The sequence below is a fragment of the Raphanus sativus genome, chromosome 7 (assembly GCF_000801105.2).
Source record: "Raphanus sativus cultivar WK10039 chromosome 7, ASM80110v3, whole genome shotgun sequence".
Lineage (NCBI taxonomy): Eukaryota > Viridiplantae > Streptophyta > Magnoliopsida > Brassicales > Brassicaceae > Raphanus > Raphanus sativus.
Genome location: NC_079517.1, coordinates 19,221,121 through 19,243,739, shown reverse-complemented (window position 1 = coordinate 19,243,739; position 22,619 = coordinate 19,221,121). Strand labels below are relative to the sequence as shown.

The following is a 22,619-nucleotide window of genomic DNA, read 5'->3' as shown; positions in this document are numbered from 1 at the left end:
ACAATGTAAAGAAAGGCAAATATTTATTGTTTTTTTTTCCTGCAATTGCTGATGTTCTCAATTCTATTGTTGTATTTGAAAGATTGATGTTTTAGTTTCAATTAATGCATTTCATCTAAAAGTTAAAACATAAATAAAAATATTTCTTTAACAAAAAATGTGAAAATATAATTGCTTGAAATTTTATTGGAATCCAAATAAATATTTAAACCAATTAAAAGTACAAATGTAAATATTTAACTTGATCATGACCCATAACGTGTGAGAATAGTTTTTTGTTTTAATAGATATAACTAGATTTTGAACCGTGCAATTGTGCAGATATGCGATTTCATTCATATAAATGTATATTTGTTTTACATCGTTATTAAGTATATACTTTCACGTTAATCATTTAAATTTTATATAGCTAAATCAAGTATAATAATTTTATAATTTAAATGTCGTAAGATTAATTGTTTCAAACAGTCACACATGTATTTATAGCTTTTATTATTTTTATATTTTGTTGAGTTTGCATTTGATTATTAAACAAATCAATATATGCATGAAACCAAATATTTAAAAATTACCTTTTATTTAATTTATACTAAATTATTATCTGCACTTAAAAGTTCTGGATTACCTTTAGAAAATTTTAAGTTTATTCATTTAGATAATATATTTTTGTTGTATATACAAAAATTTTAAGATATTTAAATAGTAAACATGTATTATATAGTTCACTATGTTAACCTGTTTTGATAACATCTATACTATTAAAACAGAAGTACAAAAATTATAATATCTAATAATGTTAGTTTGGCCTTTTTGACCTACAACAACATTTTTCCAGAACTACAATCACCAACTAACTGAATGGTCATAGATGCGCAAAAGTTCTCACATGCTTGGTCATTTGGTTTACACGGAATATTGTCGTAGAATTTTTTGTAGTCTTGTTTTACTTCAAAGTCTATTTAAAATCAAAATGATTACAATGTTGACAGTTATAAAAAGATAAATATATGAGTATAAATAAAAGTAAACAGTAAAGTGAAATTAAATATCTGGGTAGCAATGAACATTAAATACTATGAAGAAGATATTGAAAACAAATGCGATCAATATGTTTTTGGAGATAGTCATTTGTATGAACTTTTCTTAATTTTTTAGTGTTCTATTTTGATTTATATATATATATATATATATATATATAATAACATAAATTTTCATAAAAGGAATATTTCATTGACGAAGAAGGAAAATTTCATCAAAATATCCTTGAGCATAATTTCTTGGATTATAGTCAAAATAATATTAAAATAAATTCCTTACTTTATAATATTTCATCATTGGTTACAAATTTTATTCTCTTTTTTATAGAAAATATCTTGTCAATATATGTTTTGTTATTTGTTACTGATTCTGCAAATTCTATTGGTTATAGATTATTTCCTTAGTTTAAGTCAAAAATTTTAATTTATATTATATATTTAATATTATAAATTAAATATTTTGAAAAAATTTATATATTTAGTTTTAGATGAATCCAAGTTTATTTAATAAAAACTTGGTGTATGGGGTTTTCATAAGCCAATACATCATGCATAATATATATAGATTACAAATATGTTTATGGTTGTTTTGTTCTACACAAAAAAATATTATTAATTGCTAATATAATATCAACACATATTTCATAATTAATATAAGATTTAAAATATACATTAAAAGTAAGTAATAAATATTTAATTAGTGACATAAACTACACTTAGATACTATGAAGAAGATAAAGAAAACAAATGAAATTAATATGTTTTTGGAGATACCCATTTTGTATGAAATTTCTTAATTTTTAGTGTTCTATTTTTATTTATTGTATATATATATACACACATATATATAGTAGCATTAATTTTCACAAAAGAAAATTTTCATTAAAATATCCTTGAGCTTAATATCTTAGATTATATTAAAAATAAAATTAAAATAAATTCCTTACCGTATAATACTTTATCATATTATTTTATCATTGGTTTCAAATATTATTCTCTTTTCTTTATAGAAAACTAGGGTAAACCCGCCCTACGGGCGGGCGAATGAATAAACTAACAATACAAATTTGAAATTCTAATTTAATTTTAACTGAAAATACAATTAAGGTTCATAATTGTTTTGCAACAATCTTAGCTATGTATTTTAAAGTTTATTTTAGAAATTATCAACTTATCGAATTGTAGTAAAATTTTTAAAATAATTATTTAATTCCTGTCGGAGTTTCTTTTAGTTTAACTATGCCAATAAGACACACAGTTTTTTTTAAATTACAAAACTATGAAACATTAGATATTTAGTAAAGTTTATGTTTATATTAAAACATTTACTAAATGTTATTTTTAAATCGTTATTTTCAATTTCTCTTATTATGTTCATCTCTGACGGTTAAAATTGTTTGATGTTATGTTATTCAACTTCAAAAATTTTGCACAATTCAATAATTTTGTTATTATATTTGTTATATCTTGTTAGTTTTCATTTCTCTTAGAATTTTCTGATTATGTATTAATCATTAATTGTTGTTTCATCATTTTTAAATTGATTTTTCAAAGCTAAGTTTTATGACAAAATGAAAAAGTCAGTGGTATAGTGCATTTTAAGAATTTTTAACTCTCAAGTCAAGAGTTATAGTGCATGTCGACATTTCTTGAATTGATTTTTAACTCTCATGTAAGCTTGTTGTTACTGCCATCAAGGGACCAACTTGACTGTAAACCAAATCAGACAACTCACTCTTAACAGCTGGACTTATGCTTATTTCTCGACTAAGTTTGATAAAACATGAACACTTATGATGATGATAAAATTGACCTTCATTACATTTACACGAAGCTGCCTGTGTAATTTGTAAAACATTTTTTTGTTTGTCTTTTTCTTTTTTTTTTTCTTACTGATATGACCATCTTTTATCTATGACATTTGAGAACAGCCACTTTATTATAAGCTTAATTAACAGCAATAGATTCCATGAATAAATTTATCGATAAGAAGTGGAAACTAAGAAGCCTTTGAAGTTGTTCAAAAAAAAGCCTTTGAAATAGAAGTAAGAACAATATAAAAGAATCATGTTTAAATTCTTCATTTTGATTCTGAGCTTTTTAGTGACCTATGATGCTTTTGGATGTACCTATATCTCGTGCTATCAGCAGTCTGTTCTGCTTTCACCTAGTTTACAACTTAGAAAATCAGAGACAGTGGAACTTGTTAACATTTGCATCACCCGTGCCTTTACACTTCTTCATCCCCTTCTCCAAAGCTTTTTCTATAAACTTTATGAACCAATTTCCAGCTTCTTTTTCTATCTCTTTAGTCAACTTCATTGTATTCCTAACCCGGAAGGAGGAGCAACTAATGGTTTCCTCTTCTCATCGTTTGATCTGATCAACAGACAAATCATTGGTATAGTGCATTTTAAGAATTTTTCGAACCAGTCTTGAACCGGTGTCGTAAAGTCGCGAGCATGTGAACCATTGACGGTGGCAGACATGAGGGTCGACTGAAACAAATGTAAAAAAGCAAAATCCACAAATCTTTTAAGAAAACAAATTCAAAATCAAGAAAGTAAAATCTTCTCAAATAATCCACAACCGACCTTAAAAAATCTGGAAAGTTCATAGAAGAAACTTATGATGAACTGGCGAGGATATCCTGGAGGAGACAGAGTAGTGTGGTCGCTTTCTGAAAGTGATTCTTTGCAATTATTTGAGAAAATCTATAAATCTCAATCCAAGTTCCACTCTTTGTCATCAAATTCGGCATCTCAATCGGTGGGCAGCAGCACCTGGTTTTCAAATCAGAAAAGGAAGATGGATGAGTTAGTCATTTCTGAGAAAGTAAGCTTACTGCTTGATTGATTCAGAAGATGGTTTTCAGAGAAAGAAGGCTAACCTTTTATACTCGCAGTACACCGCCTCACATTCAAGACTACATCTGATTGATTGAATTAACTGGAAGCGTTTCAGTGATGAAGATCAGACGTCGCAATCGAACAAAAAGAGGAGATGAACCCTATATTTTTTTTAAGACGGCGTAAAGAGAAGATTAGGGTCGACTCTATCGGGCTGGCCGGGTGGTCTCATCCTAAAGTTCAAACACATTGTAAAACCCGTAACAATAAATGTTAGTTAAATGAAACGCTGTTTTTTAGTTAATGGACACGTGTCGCGACTAGAATGATCGAATTGATGATGTGGCGTCCTAGCTGTCGCAACAGGAGGGATACACCATACTTTATAGTAATAGATATCTTGTTAATATACAGTTTGTTATTTTTACTGATTTTGCAAGGTCAATTGGTTATAGATTTAGATTATTATTATGATTGAATATTACCTAAGTTTTAGTCAAAATTTATTAATTTGTATTATTATTATTATTTATTTTTAATATACATATATTTAATGTTAGGATAATCCAATAGTTTATTTAATAAAAACTTGGCATCTGAGGTTTTTTATAGGGGAAATTTCATAAATACACTTTGTGTAGTACCACAATTCATATTTACACTTAGAAGGAGGACATTTTTATAAATGCCCTTCTCATTAATAGCCAAATGACCAAATCACCCTTTGGCCTATCTCTTCGATCTTCATTCTTATCCTCGCACTCTCTCTCGGGATTCTGTATTTCTGTTGATTTCTCCTACCGGAGATCAGCCGTAGGTCCGCCACCTCTCTCTCACATGCCGGAGATCAGATGTTGAATCCTTCTCCTGTTCAACTTTCTCAGGGATGATTTGGTCATCGATGCGAGGACCGTTGACGAGGCTAGCGAAGATGAGCGTTGGGGATAGCCTCCCCGTCGATCGCCACCCAGAGAAGAGGCTCAAGGGTTCCTTTAAGGTTTACACTTACTAGTGTTTGATGTTTAATTGTAGGAGAATTGATTGGATTGATGTGTATTGATATAGGCTTATGAAGAAGCTGAGATGCCAAGGCTGAAAGAGGAGAAGCCAGGTCTTACGCAAACTCAGTACAAGGACTTGATTTGGAAGATGTGGAAGAAGTCTCATGATAATCCTCTTAACCAGGTTTAACTAATATAACATTCAGCTCTGTATGCATCATATGTCTACTACATAGTTGATATTTTAGAGAAAGATAGAATAGGGATTGTTTGAAAACAATGGGGGGAAGCTGAATGATATGCGTTGAACAGGCTGCTGCTGCTGCTGAGTGAAATGCAACTTGTAACCAGAACAAAGAGAAGGTATCATGAGGGGAGAAGAGAGGATATGTCAAGTGTGAGACTTTTGTGTGAGGTGGTGCTTATGGCATATTTTGCCTGACATTGTTGCTTTTGTGTAAAAACTCTATATGATATAACTTATAAGTAGTAGGTTAATGGATAGTAGATACATCTTGAATACTGTCTTGTTACCTTCCTTTCCAGTGTACAAGAGAGATAAAAGCAAGGTCTCTAGAGTCTTGTTCACTGTTTGCGTTTTATTGAGATGGAATTTTGCGTCTAGAGAAATATGCGTTGTCTTCAGTTTGAGTTGGATCCGAGTTGCTGTTTGATGTGTGATAAGAAGCATAAGACGATTGAGAAGTGTATGGTTCATATGCATAAGTTCCATGGGTTCTTCATTCCTAACATCGAGTACTTGAAAGATCCTAAAGGGTTTCTAACCTATGTTGGTTTAAAGGTATGTAGTTTTGTCTCAACACTTTAGTCATCATGTTCAGACAGTTAAAGATTTTTTGTCTCTCTTACAGGTCAAGAGGGACTTCATTTGTCTGTACTGCAGTGAACTGTGCCATCCTTTCAGCAGTTTGGAAGCTGTTCGAAAGCATATGGAAGCCAAGAGTCACTGCAAAGTGCATTACGGTGATGGTGGTGACGAAGAAGATGCAGAGCTAGAAGAGTTCTATGACTACAGCAGCAGGTCTCTCTCTCTCTATTCTTCTTCCTCTGTTTTAGTATCTTGTTTATCATAGAAACTGTTGTTTATATTGAATGTGTGTGTTTTTGTATAGTTACGCCAATGAAGGCGAAAACCAGATGGTTGTAGCTGGTGAATCAGCTAATACGGTAGAGCTATTTGGTGGGTCTGAGCTTGTGATCACCAAGAGAGGGGAGAACAAAGTAACGTCCAGGACTCTTGGGTCTCGAGAGTTCATGCGTTACTACAAACAGAAGCCACCACCGTCTTCTCAGAAACGCATTGTCAACTCTTTAGCCATGAGGTTTGTTTTTGAGACCCATCAGAGATGATACTCTCTTTCTACTCTCTTTTCTTTAGAATCTGATTTGTTGAATGGATGGTTAAACAACGCAGGTACAAAGAGCATGGGTTTGGCAACGGTGCAGTCGAAGGAGGATATAGTGAGGATGAAGGTGATGAGAGAGATGAACAAAAGAGGAGCTAGGATGCGTGTTAAGCTGGGAATGAAGAGCAACGTCATCAGAAATCTGCCCAACAACGTTACGTATTAATATCTCTCCAAACTAGTCTGCTGTTTGGTTTCTGTAACGCTGGTTTATGGATAAGCTTTGTATACGCTCGAAGCTCTCTTAAGCTTATGTATCCGACGTATCTGTCCTAATATATATCCACACAATCTTCTCCTCCCGGATTTCATCTCAGCTCTAAACCACGCTCACGAGCTTGATCGTGACTGGCTTCTCGTTTCTTAATATATTATTAAAGTATAGTTTATTTATAAGAGTTTATAAAATCAGTTTATAAAGCTTTATAAGGATTATAAATAATTTATAAATGTTTATAAATTTTTATAAACCATTTATGAAGATTTAGAATCATTTATAAACCTTTATCAATAGTTTATATATATATATATATAAATATTTATATAACTATTTATAAAGGCTTATAAAACCATTTATAAAATATTATAAATTTATAAGAGCTTATAAAACCTTGTGTCAACCTTGTATAAATCTATAAATTTTATAAAACGCATATAAGTATTTATATTACTATTTATAAAGGTTTGTAAAACTATTACAAGAACATATAAGCTATTTATAAGAGTTTATACATTTATTTATAAGAGTTTATACATTTATTTATAAGTGTTTATAAATTAATTTATAAATTATTTATAAGTGAGAAGATGAACTCTTATAAATGATTTAAATATCTGTAGTGTTCTTTTTTAATATCTTCTCTTGTTTTAATGTCAGTTGTAAACATTTTCGTTTTAAATAATGAAGATGATTATAATAAGGCCTCACCAGAGGAATGTTTTAGGTGGATTGGCACAACTTTTTCCCAGGTCACTTTCTTCTGCCTTTCTCCACTTAATACTCACAAACATGTAAACACTAGTTATTAGAAACTGATAGTGACTAAACAAGTACAAAAGAAGCTTAATGTATGAAAAAGTAGTACATTATCACCATTTATATGTTAATAAACAATTTATAAATGCTTATGAAAACGTTAAAGTTAATAAACAATTTATAAGGTTTATATACGTTTACAAATCAATTTGAAAATCCTTAAATCATTCATAAGAATCTATAACCATTTATAAAGGCTTATAAAATAATTTATAAGAGTTTGTAAAATAATTATAAGGGTTTACAAGAATATATAAATAATCAATAAGAGTTAATAACAGTCTATGAATCTTTTGTAAAGTTTATAAAAAATAGTTTATAAAGTTTGTAAATCATTTATAAATGTTTATAAATTATTTGTAAGAGTATATAAACAATTTATAAAGGCTTATATAAAGTCTATAAACAGTTTCTAAATGTTTTATAAAAGAAATCAGTTAGAAGGTCTTTAAATCATTTATAAGAGTTCATAACCATTGAGAAATGCTTATAAGACAATTTATAAGGTTTGTAAAATATTTTATGAAGTTATATAAATAATTTATAAGAGTTTATAAAACATTTATAAAGTTCATAAAAGTTTTTAGAAAGTTTAGAAACTATTTACAACGGCTTATTAATCATTTATAAAGGGTCTATAAACCTTTTATAAAAGGTATGTAAACAATTTGTTTCTTCATGCCTCTATAAAGTCCATAAATCATTCATAAAAATACATCATTTGGTATGATCTGTCTTTCAATCTATTTATGTATTCTTGGATGGATTAATTGTGTTTGCAAGAAGGAAGTATCTATCATGATTAATAAAATTATTTATGTGTGTTTATACAGATTTATAAAACCAATCATATGAATATACAAAAACAGTTTTGTATATAAACCATTTATTATAGTTTATACAAAATTATGAACCATTATTTATAAATTTTTATAAAGTCATCTGTAAATTTTATAAAAACACTTCAAAATATTTATAAAACTATTTATAAGGGTTTATAAAATAATATATAAGAATTTATAAATCATTTATAAGAGTTTATAAATCTATTTATAAGAGTTTATAAATCTATTTATAAAAGTTTATAAAGTTTATAAAGGGTTTAAATGAATTGATAAAAAAATAATATAAGATTTTTAAGGGTTAATAAAAGGTTTTAATGGGTTTTGAAGAGTTTATATAGAGTTTATAAAAAATTACAAAGGTCTATAAAACCATATAAATATTTATATAACTATTTATAAAGGTTTGTAAAACTATTTAAAAGGGTTCATAAAACTATTTACAAAACTTTAAGCTATTTATAAGAGTTTATACATTTATTTATAAATATTTGAGACTGACATCCTGATTCTCTTTGGACATCCTGATTCTCCTTTCTCGGATTTGAGACTGTACACGAGAGAGTGTCTGCATACATTTCAAAGTGTTTGCTGCTTGACGTTTAACAACAGATCCTTCCATCAATGACTTAAGCCTGACCAAACCCCTCATCGCCCGTATTGCTCTTTTTGCCTGTACCAAGCAAGACAAAGTTACACACCACAAAAAAAAACAGAACAGTAAAACAACTGAAAGATCCAAGAACCAAAGAACATACCAAATAGGCTCTGAATATAGTCTGAATCAAGATAGCAGCCGCTTCTTCGTTTGACTTTCCAGCAAACCGAGTAGGTGCAGCACGAGGACGAACCACCTCAGGAGGAGCAGAAGATGATGAAGATGGGACTAGAGGAACATCCGTGGTCGTAGCATTCACAGCATCTGTAGAAGGAGGGGAAAGCTTGATGTTTCGTTCAACAACCACTTCAGCTACTCTCACCTCAAGTGGAGGTGGAGGAGGAGAATGTCTGGCGTTATCCAACAGGGGAGGAAGGATAGAGATCACACCATTTGGGCTCTCGGGTGATCTGTGCTTCGACTTCTGAAAAAACATCAAACAACAGAAATGTCAAGAAACACAATAATATAAAATATGAATTAGCACAAAGTTTTCATTACCTTTGAATCTGGGCTGAATGCTTTCTTGACGCTAGAGAACCATTTTGCTTTCTTGCCCATCTCTCCACCGTCCTTTGTGTGATCCCTTCACATAGATTAAATAAAACAAAAGGTTATTTCAAAAGAAAACTTAGTGATCTCTAACACATTCCTCCTGAGTCCTGAGCCAACACAGGAAAGACACTAAGCTTAAGTCAGTAAGAAGATTACTGCAACAGACAGTAGTCTTTCCCAATGCTGCGCCTCCAGCAACACCTAACCAATCAAAAATCAAGCCACAGAATCTCAGATCAACACTATTCAGCCAAGTAAAAAAGCTGAACTGACCTATTACAAAAGGCTGTCTCTGGATCTCTCCTGATGCTTGGTGGAAGGTAAGGCCCCTCCACTTTGAGCTTCTCCAAAAGCGAATCAAGGCTCGTCACCACCGTCAATGGAGGAGAAAGTGAGAGATCGTCTTTTTCCTCCCGAGCTTCTTCGTCGGAGAACTCGTCAGCGCCGTAAAATCCGCCGGAGCACTCGCCAGAGCCGTTAAATCCGCCGGACAATTCGTCCGCTCCGCTCGGATCTGGAATTGGGGAAGAAAGAGAGTAATTTAGATTTAGTTATTCAGGGGTACAATGGTATTTTGTCTATTAAAATTTTAAAGGTAAAGTTGGTTAAGGTAAAAATGAAAAGTGGTAGTAGGAAAGTGGTAGTTTAGACAATTTCTCTTTTTTATACATGTATGTTATTATTTTAGTTCAGTAGAATCTTAGAAATTTTAATTTTTAATGTTGTATAATAAATGCATTAATTTGCAATATCACTAATAGAGAATTTTATTTTGAGTATTTATTTCTAGTTTTACTTACTTATAACCATTTTAGGTTAACATAAGACAAATATGTCATACATAATATATTTAGACTACAATATGTTTATGGTTGATCTGTTCTACACAATCAAAGATATTATTATTTTCTTTTGTAATATCGACACATATTTCATAATGAATAAAAGATTTAAAATATATAACAAACATTAGATAATAATATGTAATTAGTGACATGAACAACACCTATATAAATCATTTTTCATATTTTATTTTTGAAAATTATACGCGATAGATGTATTAGTAAATAAAATTTAGTTGTATGAAAATAATTATGGGTGCAGTAAAAATATATTTTAACAATAAAATAAGCTGACTATATGGTTTGTCTAATCAATTTAATATTTTGATGTGAAGTACACAGAAAATATATATAGTTTCTTTAAGGACAAGTAAATGGTGTTTCAACGAAAATTTTACCATCAAAACCAATTTCGCAAATGTTATCTTTTACAATTTAACATATCAAATCCAATTGTGTTGAGTCTATTAAAACAAGAGAATCAAAGGTTTCCCACCGAAAATATCAAATTAACAAAACTTAATATTCTAGCTATCCAAATAATTATCGAATTTACCATTAGTATATGAAGACTTGCTTCACTAGTAATCTTGATATTTTAAATTTATATATCTTATATGGTGAATTAATATTTTTATTTCCTTTAAGCAAAGATTTTCTTTTCATGTAATTTCAGGTTGCTAATTGTTTTGGATCTTTATTATAGTATTCTTGACACTAGTACAAAAATTATAATATCTAATAATGTTAGTTGGGCCTTTTTGACCTACAACAACATTTTCCAAAACTACAATAGCCAACTAAGTGAATGGTCATAGCTGCACAAAAGTCCTCACATATTGGTTTACACGGAATACTGTCGTAGCATTTTTTGTAGACTTGTTTTACTTCAAATTCTGTTTAAAATCAAAATGATTACAATGTTGACAGCTATAAAAAGATAAATATATGAGTATAAAGAAAATTAAATAGTAAAGTGAAATTAAATATCTGGGTAGCAATGAACATTAGATACTATTTACGGAATACTGTCGTAGCATTCTTTGTAGACTTGTTTTACTTCAAATTCTGTTTAAAATCAAAATGATTACAATGTTGACCGTTATAAAAAGATACATATATGAGTATAAAGAAAATTAAACAGTAAAGTGAAATTAAATACCTGGGTGAATTAATATTTTTTATTTCCTTTAAGCAAAGATTTTCTTTTCATGTAATTTCAGGTTGCTAATTGTTTTGGATCTTTATTATAGTATTCTTGACACTAGTACAAAAATTATAATATCTAATAATGTTAGTTGGGCCTTTTTGACCTACAACAACATTTCCAAAACTACAATAGCCAACTAAGTGAATGGTCATAGCTGCACAAAAGTCCTCACATATTGGTTTACATGGAATACTGTCGTAGCATTTTTTGTAGACTTGTTTTACTTCAAATTCTGTTTAAAATCAAAATGATTACAATGTTGACAGTTATAAAAAGATAAATATATGAGTATAAAGAAAATTAAACAGTAAAGTGAAATTAAATACCTGGGTAGCAATGAACATTAGATACTATGAAGAAGATAGTAAAAACAAATGCGATCAATATGTTTTTGGAGATAACCATATTGTATGAACTTTTCTTAATTTTTCTTAGTGTTCTATTTTGATTTATATTGTTATATATATAATAACATAAATTTTCATAAAAAGAATATTTCATTGACGAAGAAGGAAAATTTCATCAAAATATCCTTGAGCTTAATTTCTTGGATTATAGTCAAAATAATATTAAAATGAATTCCTTACTTTATAATATTGCATCATTGGTTTCAAATGTTATTCTATTTTTTATAGAAAATATCTTGTCAATATATGTTTTGTTATTTGTTACTGATTTTGTAAGGTCTATTGGTTATAGATTATTTCCTTAGTTGAAGTCAAAAAATTTAATTTATATTATATATTTAATATTATAAATTAAATATTTTTTTAAAAAAATTATATAGACGAATCCAAAAGTTTATTTAATAAAAACTTGGCATATGAGGTTTTTCATAAGCCAAATACATCATGCATAATATATTTAGATTACAATACGTTTATGGTTGTTTTGTTCTACACAAAAAAAAATATTATTAATTGCTAATGTAATACCAACACATATTTCATAATGAATATAAGATTTAGAATATACATTAAAAAGTAAGTAATAAATATTTAATTAGTGACATAAACTACACTTAGATACTATGAAGAAGATAGTGAAAACAAATGCAATTAATATGTTTTTGGAGATACCCATTTTGTAAGAACTTTCTTAATTTTTAGTGTTCTATTTTTATTTATATTGTATATATATATATATATACACATATATATAGTAGCATTAATTTTCACAAAAGAAAATTTTCATTAAAATATCCTTGAGCATAATTTCTTGGATTATAGTCAAAATAAAATTAAAATAAATTCCTTACTGTATAATACTTTATCATATTATTTTATCATTGGTTTCAAATATTAATCTCTTTTCTTTTTAGAAAATATATTGTTAATATACAGTTTGTTATTTGTTACTGATTTTGCAAGGTCAATTGGTTATAGGTTTAGATTATTATTATGATGGAATATTACCTTAGTTTTAGTCAAAATTAATTAATTTGTATTATTATTATTATTTATTTTTAATATACATATATTTAATGTTAGGATAATCCAATAGTTTATTTAATAAAAACTTGGCATCTGAAGTTTTTTATACATGTATGTTATTATTTTAGTTCAGTAGAATCTTAGAAATTTTAATTTTTAATGTTGTATAATAAATGCATTAATTTGCAATATCACTAATAGAGAATTTTATTTTGAGTATTTATTTCTAGTTTTAATTTCTTATAACCATTTTTAGGTTAACATAAGACAAATATATCATACATAATATATTTAGACTACAATATGTTTATGGTTGATTTGTTCTACACAAAACAAAGATATTATTATTTGCTTTTGTAATATCGACACATATTTCATAATGAATAAAAGATTTAAAATATATAACAAACATTAGATAATAATATGTAATTAGTGACATGTATTTTATTTTTGAAAATTATACGCGATAGATGTATTAGTAAAAAAAATTAGTTGTACGAAAATAATTATGGGTGCAGTAAAAATATATTTTATCAATAAAATAAGCTGACTATATGGTTTGTCTAATCAATTTAATATTTGGATGTGAAGTACACAGAAAATATATATAGTTTCTTTGAGGACAAATAAATGGTGTTTCAACGAAAAGTTTACCATCAAAACCAAACTCGCAAATGTTATTGTAACGCTCCGACCCACCCACGGCTAATGGGCCACCCACGCCCGCTCTCTCGGCCCGTGGGCTCCATCCCATCCGACGGTCGGTATTTAATTTTCTAAGGCTCGAAATCATTGTTTACTGACCCTGAAATCACCACCGGATCTTTTCCCGTGCTTTGGCCTCACTTACACGGTATAGCGAATCAACTTCCCGATAGGTCACCCATCCTTCTACTACTCCAACTCAAGCACACTTAACTCTGGAGTTCTAAACGGATGTGTGACGGAAAAGGTAAGTCAACTTGGTGACATAGGTAACCAAATCAATTCTCTTAAGCCTTTCCGTATATCACAACTCGGGATGTTATAGTTATCTTTTACAATTTAACATATCAAATCCAATTGTGTTGAGTCGATTAAAACAAGAGAATCAAAGGTTTCCCACCGAAAATATCAAATTAACAAAACTTAATATTCTAGCTATCCAAATAATTATCGAATTTACCATTAGTATATGAAGACTTGCTTCACTAGTAATCTTGATATTTTAAATTTATATATCTTATATGGTGAATTAATATTTTTTATTTCCTTTAAGCAAATATTTTCTTTTCATGTAATTTCAGGTTGCTAATTGTTTTGGATCTTTATTATAGTATTCTTGACACTAGTACAAAAATTATAATATCTAATAATGTTAGTTGGGCATTTTTGACCTACAACAACATTTTCCAAAACTACAATAGCCAACTAAGTGAATGGTCATAGCTGCACAAAAGTCCTCACATATTGGTTTACACGGAATACTGTCGTAGCATTTTTTGTAGACTTGTTTTACTTCAAGTTCTGTTTAAAATCAAAATGATTACAATGTTGACAGTTATAAAAAGATAAATATATGAGTATAAATAAAATTAAACAGTAAAGTGAAATTAAATACCTGGGTAGCAATGAACATTAGATACTATGAAGAAGATAGTAAAAACAAATGCGATCAATATGTTTTTGGAGATAACCATATTGTATGAACTTTTCTTAATTTTTCTTAGTGTTCTATTTTGATTTATATTGTTATATATATAATAACATAAATTTTCATAAAAAGAATATTTCATTGACGAAGAAGGAAAATTTCATCAAAATATCCTTGAGCTTAATTTCTTGGATTATAGTCAAAATAATATTAAAATGAATTCCTTACTTTATAATATTGCATCATTGGTTTCAAATGTTATTCTATTTTTTATAGAAAATATCTTATCAATATATGTTTTGTTATTTGTTACTGATTTTGTAAGGTCTATTGGTTATAGATTATTTCCTTAGTTGAAGTCAAAATTTTAATTTATATTATATATTTAATATTATAAATTAAATATTTTTTAAAAAAATTATATAGACGAATCCAAAAGTTTATTTAATAAAAACTTGGCATATGAGGTTTTTCATAAGCCAAATACATCATGCATAATATATTTAGATTACAATACGTTTATGGTTGTTTTGTTCTACACAAAAAAAAATATATTAATTGCTAATGTAATACCAACACATATTTCATAATGAATATAAGATTTAGAATATACATTAAAAAGTAAGTAATAAATATTTAATTAGTGACATAAACTACACTTAGATACTATGAAGAAGATAGTGAAAACAAATGCAATTAATATGTTTTTGGAGATACCCATTTTGTAAGAACTTTCTTAATTTTTAGTGTTCTATTTTTATTTATATTGTATATATATATATATATATATATATACATATATATAGTAGCATTAATTTTCACAAAATAAAATTTTCATTAAAATATCCTTGAGCATAATTTCTTGGATTATAGTCAAAATAAAATTAAAATAAATTCCTTACCGTATAATACTTTATCATATTATTTTATCATTGGTTTCAAATATTAATCTCTTTTCTTTTTAGAAAATATATTGTTAATATACAGTTTGTTATTTGTTACTGATTTTGCAAGGTCAATTGGTTATAGGTTTAGATTATTATTATGATTGAATATTACCTTAGTTTTAGTCAAAATTAATTAATTTGTATTATTATTATTTATTTTTAATATACATATATTTAATGTTAGGATAATCCAATAGTTTATTTAATAAAAACTTGGCATCTGAAGTTTTTTATACATGTATGTTATTATTTTAGTTCAGTAGAATCTTAGAAATTTTAATTTTTAATGTTGTATAATAAATGCATTAATTTGCAATATCACTAATAGAGAATTTTATTTTGAGTATTTATTTCTAGTTTTAATTTCTTATAACCATTTTTAGGTTAACATAAGACAAATATATCATACATAATATATTTAGACTACAATATGTTTATGGTTGATTTGTTCTACACAAAACAAAGATATTATTATTTGCTTTTGTAATATCGACACATATTTCATAATGAATAAAAGATTTAAAATATATAACAAACATTAGATAATAATATGTAATTAGTGACATGTATTTTATTTTTGAAATTATACGCGATAGATGTATTAGTAAAAAAAAATTAGTTGTACGAAAAATAATTATGGGTGCAGTAAAAATATATTTTATCAATAAAATAAGCTGACTATATGGTTTGTCTAATCAATTTAATATTTGGATGTGAAGTACACAGAAATATATATAGTTTCTTTGAGGACAAATAAATGGTGTTTCAACGAAAAGTTTACCATCAAAACCAAACTCGCAAATGTTATTGTAACGCTCCGACCCACCCACGGCTAATGGGCCACCCACGCCCGCTCTCTCGGCCCATGGGCTCCATCCCATCCGACGGTCGGTATTTAATTTTCTAAGGCTCGAAATCATTGTTTACTGACCCTGAAATCACCACCGGATCTTTTCCCGTGCTTTGGCCTCACTTACACGGTATAGCGAATAACTTCCTGATAGGTCACTCATCCTTCTACTACTCCAACTCACGCTTAACTCTGGAGTTCTAAACGGATGTGTGACGGAAAATGTAAGTCAACTTTGGTGACATAGGTAACCAAATCAATTCTCTTAAGCCTTTCCGTATATCACAACTCGGGATGTTATAGTTATCTTTTACAATTTAACATATCAAATCCAATTGTGTTGAGTCGATTAAAACAAGAGAATCAAAGGTTTCCCACCGAAAATATCAAATTAACAACACTTAATATTCTAGCTATCCAAATAATTATCGAATTTACCATTAGTATATGAAGACTTGCTTCACTAGTAATCTTAATATTTTAATTTATATATCTTATATGGTGAATTAATATTTTTTATTTCCTTTAAGCAAAGATTTTCTTTTCATGTAATTTCAGGTTGCTAATTGTTTTGGATCTTTATTATAGTATTCTTGACACTAGTACAAAAATTATAATATCTAATAATGTTAGTTGGGCATTTTTGACCTACAACAACATGTTCCAAAACTACAATAGCCAACTAAGGGAATGGTCATAGCTGCACAAAAGTCCTCACATATTGGTTTACATGGAATACTGTCGTAGCATTTTTTGTAGACTTGTTTTACTTCAAGTTCTGTTTAAAATCAAAATGATTACAATGTTGACAGTTATAAAAAGATAAATATATGAGTATAAATAAAATTAAACAGTAAAGTGAAATTAAATACCTGGGTAGCAATGAACATTAGATACTATGAAGAAGATAGTAAAAACAAATGCGATCAATATGTTTTTGGAGATAACCATATTGTATGAACTTTTCTTAATTTTTCTTAGTGTTCTATTTTGATTTATATTGTTATATATATAATAACATAAATTTTCATAAAAAGAATATTTCATTGACGAAGAAGGAAAATTTCATCAAAATATCCTTGAGCTTAATTTCTTGGATTATAGTCAAAATAATATTAAAATGAATTCCTTACTTTATAATATTGCATCATTGGTTTCAAATGTTATTCTATTTTTTATAGAACATATCTTATCAATATATGTTTTGTTATTTGTTACTGATTTTGTAAGGTCTATTGGTTATAGATTATTTCCTTAGTTGAAGTCAAAAATTTTAATTTATATTATATATTTAATATTATAAATTAAATATTTTTTAAAAAAATTATATAGACGAATCCAAAAGTTTATTTAATAAAAACTTGGCATATGAGGTTTTTCATAAGCCAAATACATCATGCATAATATATTTAGATTACAATACCTTTATGGTTGTTTTGTTCTACACAAAAAAAATATTATTAATTGCTAATGTAATACCAACACATATTTCATAATGAATATAAGATTTAGAATATACATTAAAAAGTAAGTAATAAATATTTAATTAGTGACATAAACTACACTTAGATACTATGAAGAAGATAGTGAAAACAAATGCAATTAATATGTTTTTGGAGATACCCATTTTGTAAGAACTTTCTTAATTTTTAGTGTTCTATTTTTATTTATATTATATATATATATATAGTAGCATTAATTTTCACAAAATAAAATTTTCATTAAAATATCCTTGAGCATAATTTCTTGGATTATAGTCAAAATAAAATTAAAATAAATTCCTTACCGTATAATACTTTATCATATTATTTTATCATTGGTTTCAAATATTAATCTCTTTTCTTTTTAGAAAATATATTGTTAATATACAGTTTGTTATTTGTTACTGATTTTGCAAGGTCAATTGGTTATAGGTTTAGATTATTATTTTGATTGAATATTACCTTAGTTTTAGTCAAAATTAATTAATTTGTATTATTATTATTTATTTTTAATATACATATATTTAATGTTAGGATAATCCAATAGTTTATTTAATAAAAACTTGGCATCTGAAGTTTTTTATACATGTATGTTATTATTTTAGTTCAGTAGAATCTTAGAAATTTTAATTTTTAATGTTGTATAATAAATGCATTAATTTGCAATATCACTAATAGAGAATTTTATTTTGAGTATTTATTTCTAGTTTTAATTTCTTATAACCATTTTTAGGTTAACATAAGACAAATATATCATACATAATATATTTAGACTACAATATGTTTATGGTTGATTTGTTCTACACAAAACAAAGATATTATTATTTGCTTTTGTAATATCGACACATATTTCATAATGAATAAAAGATTTAAAATATATAACAAACATTAGATAATAATATGTAATTAGTGACATGTATTTTATTTTTGAAATTATACGCGATAGATGTATTAGTAAAAAAAAATTAGTTGTACGAAAAATAATTATGGGTGCAGTAAAAATATATTTTATCAATAAAATAAGCTGACTATATGGTTTGTCTAATCAATTTAATATTTGGATGTGAAGTACACAGGAAATATATATAGTTTCTTTGAGGACAAATAAATGGTGTTTCAACGAAAAGTTTACCATCAAAACCAAACTCGCAAATGTTATTGTAACGCTCCGACCCACCCACAGCTAATGGGCCACCCACGCCCGCTCTCTCGGCCCATGGGCTCCATCCCATCCGACGGTCGGTATTTAATTTTCTAAGGCTCGAAATCATTGTTTACTGACCCTGAAATCACCACCGGATCTTTTCCCGTGCTTTGGCCTCACTTACACGGTATAGCGAATAACTTCCTGATAGGTCACTCATCCTTCTACTACTCCAACTCACGCTTAACACTGGAGTTCTAAACGGATGTGTGACGGAAAATGTAACTCAACTTTGGTGACATAGGTAACCAAATCAATTCTCTTAAGCCTTTCCGTATATCACAACTCGGGATGTTATAGTTATCTTTTACAATTTAACATATCAAATCCAATTGTGTTGAGTCGATTAAAACAAGAGAATCAAAGGTTTCCCACCGAAAATATCAAATTAACAACACTTAATATTCTAGCTATCCAAATAATTATCGAATTTACCATTAGTATATGAAGACTTGCTTCACTAGTAATCTTAATATTTTTAATTTATATATCTTATATGGTGAATTAATATTTTTTATTTCCTTTAAGCAAAGATTTTCTTTTCATGTAATTTCAGGTTGCTAATTGTTTTGGATCTTTATTATAGTATTCTTGACACTAGTACAAAAATTATAATATCTAATAATGTTAGTTGGGCATTTTTGACCTACAACAACATGTTCCAAAACTACAATAGCCAACTAAGGGAATGGTCATGGCTGCACAAAAGTCCTCACATATTGGTTTACATGGAATACTGTCGTAGCATTTTTTGTAGACTTGTTTTACTTCAAGTTCTGTTTAAAATCAAAATGATTACAATGTTGACAGTTATAAAAAGATAAATATATGAGTATAAATAAAATTAAACAGTAAAGTGAAATTAAATACCTGGGTAGCAATGAACATTAGATACTATGAAGAAGATAGTAAAAACAAATGCGATCAATATGTTTTTGGAGATAACCATATTGTATGAACTTTTCTTAATTTTTCTTAGTGTTCTATTTTGATTTATATTGTTATATATATAATAACATAAATTTTCATAAAAAGAATATTTCATTGACGAAGAAGGAAAATTTCATCAAAATATCCTTGAGCTTAATTTCTTGGATTATAGTCAAAATAATATTAAAATGAATTCCTTACTTTATAATATTGCATCATTGGTTTCAAATGTTATTCTATTTTTTATAGAACATATCTTATCAATATATGTTTTGTTATTTGTTACTGATTTTGTAAGGTCTATTGGTTATAGATTATTTCCTTAGTTGAAGTCAAAAATTTTAATTTATATTATATATTTAATATTATAAATTAAATATTTTTTAAAAAATTATATAGACGAATCCAAAAGTTTATTTAATAAAAACTTGGCATATGAGGTTTTTCATAAGCCAAATACATCATGCATAATATATTTAGATTACAATACCTTTATGGTTGTTTTGTTCTACACAAAAAAAATATTATTAATTGCTAATGTAATACCAACACATATTTCATAATGAATATAAGATTTAGAATATACATTAAAAAGTAAGTAATAAATATTTAATTAGTAACATAAACTACACTTAGATACTATGAAGAAGATAGTGAAAACAAATGCAATTAATATGTTTTTGGAGATACCCATTTTGTAAGAACTTTCTTAATTTTTAGTGTTCTATTTTTATTTATATTGTATATATATATATATATATATATATATATAGTAGCATTAATTTTCACAAAATAAAATTTTCATTAAAATATCCTTGAGCATAATTTCTTGGATTATAGTCAAAATAAAATTAAAATAAATTCCTTACCGTATAATACTTTATCATATTATTTTATCATTGGTTTCAAATATTAATCTCTTTTCTTTTTAGAAAATATATTGTTAATATACAGTTTGTTATTTGTTACTGATTTGCAAGGTCAATTGGTTATAGGTTTAGATTATTATTTTGAATGAATATTACCTTAGTTTTAGTCAAAATTAATTAATTTGTATTATTATTATTTATTTTTAATATACATATATTTAATGTTAGGATAATCCAATAGTTTATTTAATAAAAACTTGGCATCTGAAGTTTTTTATACATGTATGTTATTATTTTAGTTCAGTAGAATCTTAGAAATTTTAATTTTTAATGTTGTATAATAAATGCATTAATTTGCAATATCACTAATAGAGAATTTTATTTTGAGTATTTATTTCTAGTTTTAATTTCTTATAACCATTTTTAGGTTAACATAAGACAAATATATCATACATAATATATTTAGACTACAATATGTTTATGGTTGATTTGTTCTACACAAAACAAAGATATTATTATTTGCTTTTGTAATATCGACACATATTTCATAATGAATAAAAGATTTAAAATATATAACAAACATTAGATAATAATATGTAATTAGTGACATGTATTTTATTTTTGAAATTATACGCGATAGATGTATTAGTAAAAAAAAATTAGTTGTACGAAAAATAATTATGGGTGCAGTAAAAATATATTTTATCAATAAAATAAGCTGACTATATGGTTTGTCTAATCAATTTAATATTTGGATGTGAAGTACACAGAAAATATATATAGTTTCTTTGAGGACAAATAAATGGTGTTTCAACGAAAAGTTTACCATCAAAACCAAACTCGCAAATGTTATTGTAACGCTCCGACCCACCCACGGCTAATGGGCCACCCACGCCCGCTCTCTCGGCCCATGGGCTCCATCCCATCCGACGGTCGGTATTTAATTTTCTAAGGCTCGAAATCATTGTTTACTGACCCTGAAATCACCACCGGATCTTTTCCCGTGCTTTGGCCTCACTTACACGGTATAGCGAATAACTTCCTGATAGGTCACTCATCCTTCTACTACTCCAACTCACGCTTAACTCTGGAGTTCTAAACGGATGTGTGACGGAAAATGTAAGTCAACTTTGGTGACATAGGTAACCAAATCAATTCTCTTAAGCCTTTCCGTATATCACAACTCGGGATGTTATAGTTATCTTTTACAATTTAACATATCAAATCCAATTGTGTTGAGTCGATTAAAACAAGAGAATCAAAGGTTTCCCACCGAAAATATCAAATTAACAACACTTAATATTCTAGCTATCCAAATAATTATCGAATTTACCATTAGTATATGAAGACTTGCTTCACTAGTAATCTTAATATTTTAAATTTATATATCTTATATGGTGAATTAATATTTTTTATTTCCTTTAAGCAAAGATTTTCTTTTCATGTAATTTCAGGTTGCTAATTGTTTTGGATCTTTATTATAGTATTCTTGACACTAGTACAAAAATTATAATATCTAATAATGTTAGTTGGGCATTTTTGACCTACAACAACATTTTCCAAAACTACAATAGCCAACTAAGGGAATGGTCATAGCTGCACAAAAGTCCTCACATATTGGTTTACATGGAATACTGTCGTAGCATTTTTTGTAGACTTGTTTTACTTCAAGTTCTGTTTAAAATCAAAATGATTACAATGTTGACAGTTATAAAAAGATAAATATATGAGTATAAATAAAATTAAACAGTAAAGTGAAATTAAATACCTGGGTAGCAATGAACATTAGATACTATGAAGAAGATAGTAAAAACA

General features: G+C 27.5%; 2 protein-coding genes across 2 annotated transcripts; one reads left to right on the top strand and one right to left on the bottom strand.

Moving 5' to 3' along the window:
• The first annotated feature begins 5,758 nt into the window (after positions 1–5,758).
• On the top strand, positions 5,759–6,475 carry LOC130497571 (cytoplasmic 60S subunit biogenesis factor REI1 homolog 2-like). The gene is made up of 3 exons (XM_056990479.1): positions 5,759–5,929; positions 6,021–6,230; positions 6,323–6,475. The coding sequence occupies exons 1-3, from the start codon at positions 5,838–5,840 to the stop codon at positions 6,411–6,413; spliced, it is 393 nt and encodes a 130-aa protein (XP_056846459.1). The 5' UTR covers positions 5,759–5,837; the 3' UTR covers positions 6,414–6,475.
• A 2,182-nt stretch (positions 6,476–8,657) lies between these two features.
• LOC130497628 (protein IQ-DOMAIN 2-like) lies at positions 8,658–9,887 on the bottom strand. Its single transcript, XM_056990570.1, has 4 exons — positions 9,679–9,887; positions 9,352–9,606; positions 8,951–9,274; positions 8,658–8,865 (listed from the first exon to the last, which is right to left on the bottom strand). Exons 2-4 carry the CDS (start codon positions 9,409–9,411, stop codon positions 8,674–8,676), a joined length of 576 nt encoding a protein of 191 aa, XP_056846550.1. The 5' UTR covers positions 9,412–9,606; positions 9,679–9,887; the 3' UTR covers positions 8,658–8,673.
• Positions 9,888–22,619: the final 12,732 nt, after the last annotated feature.

Excerpts from the sequence above, each read along its gene's own strand:
- LOC130497571 (XM_056990479.1), top strand. The coding sequence starts at position 5,838 with ATGGAAGCCAAGAGTCACTGCAAAGTGCATTACGGTGATGGTGGTGAC. Across the intron at positions 5,930-6,020 it reads TTCTATGACTACAGCAGCAG|TTACGCCAATGAAGGCGAAA; the intron begins GTCTCTCTCTCT and ends GTTTTTGTATAG. Across the intron at positions 6,231-6,322 it reads GTCAACTCTTTAGCCATGAG|GTACAAAGAGCATGGGTTTG; the intron begins GTTTGTTTTTGA and ends TAAACAACGCAG.
- LOC130497628 (XM_056990570.1), bottom strand. The coding sequence starts at position 9,411 with ATGGGCAAGAAAGCAAAATGGTTCTCTAGCGTCAAGAAAGCATTCAGC. Across the intron at positions 9,275-9,351 it reads CATTCAGCCCAGATTCAAAG|AAGTCGAAGCACAGATCACC; the intron begins GTAATGAAAACT and ends ATGTTTTTTCAG. Across the intron at positions 8,866-8,950 it reads CTATATTCAGAGCCTATTTG|GCAAAAAGAGCAATACGGGC; the intron begins GTATGTTCTTTG and ends TGCTTGGTACAG.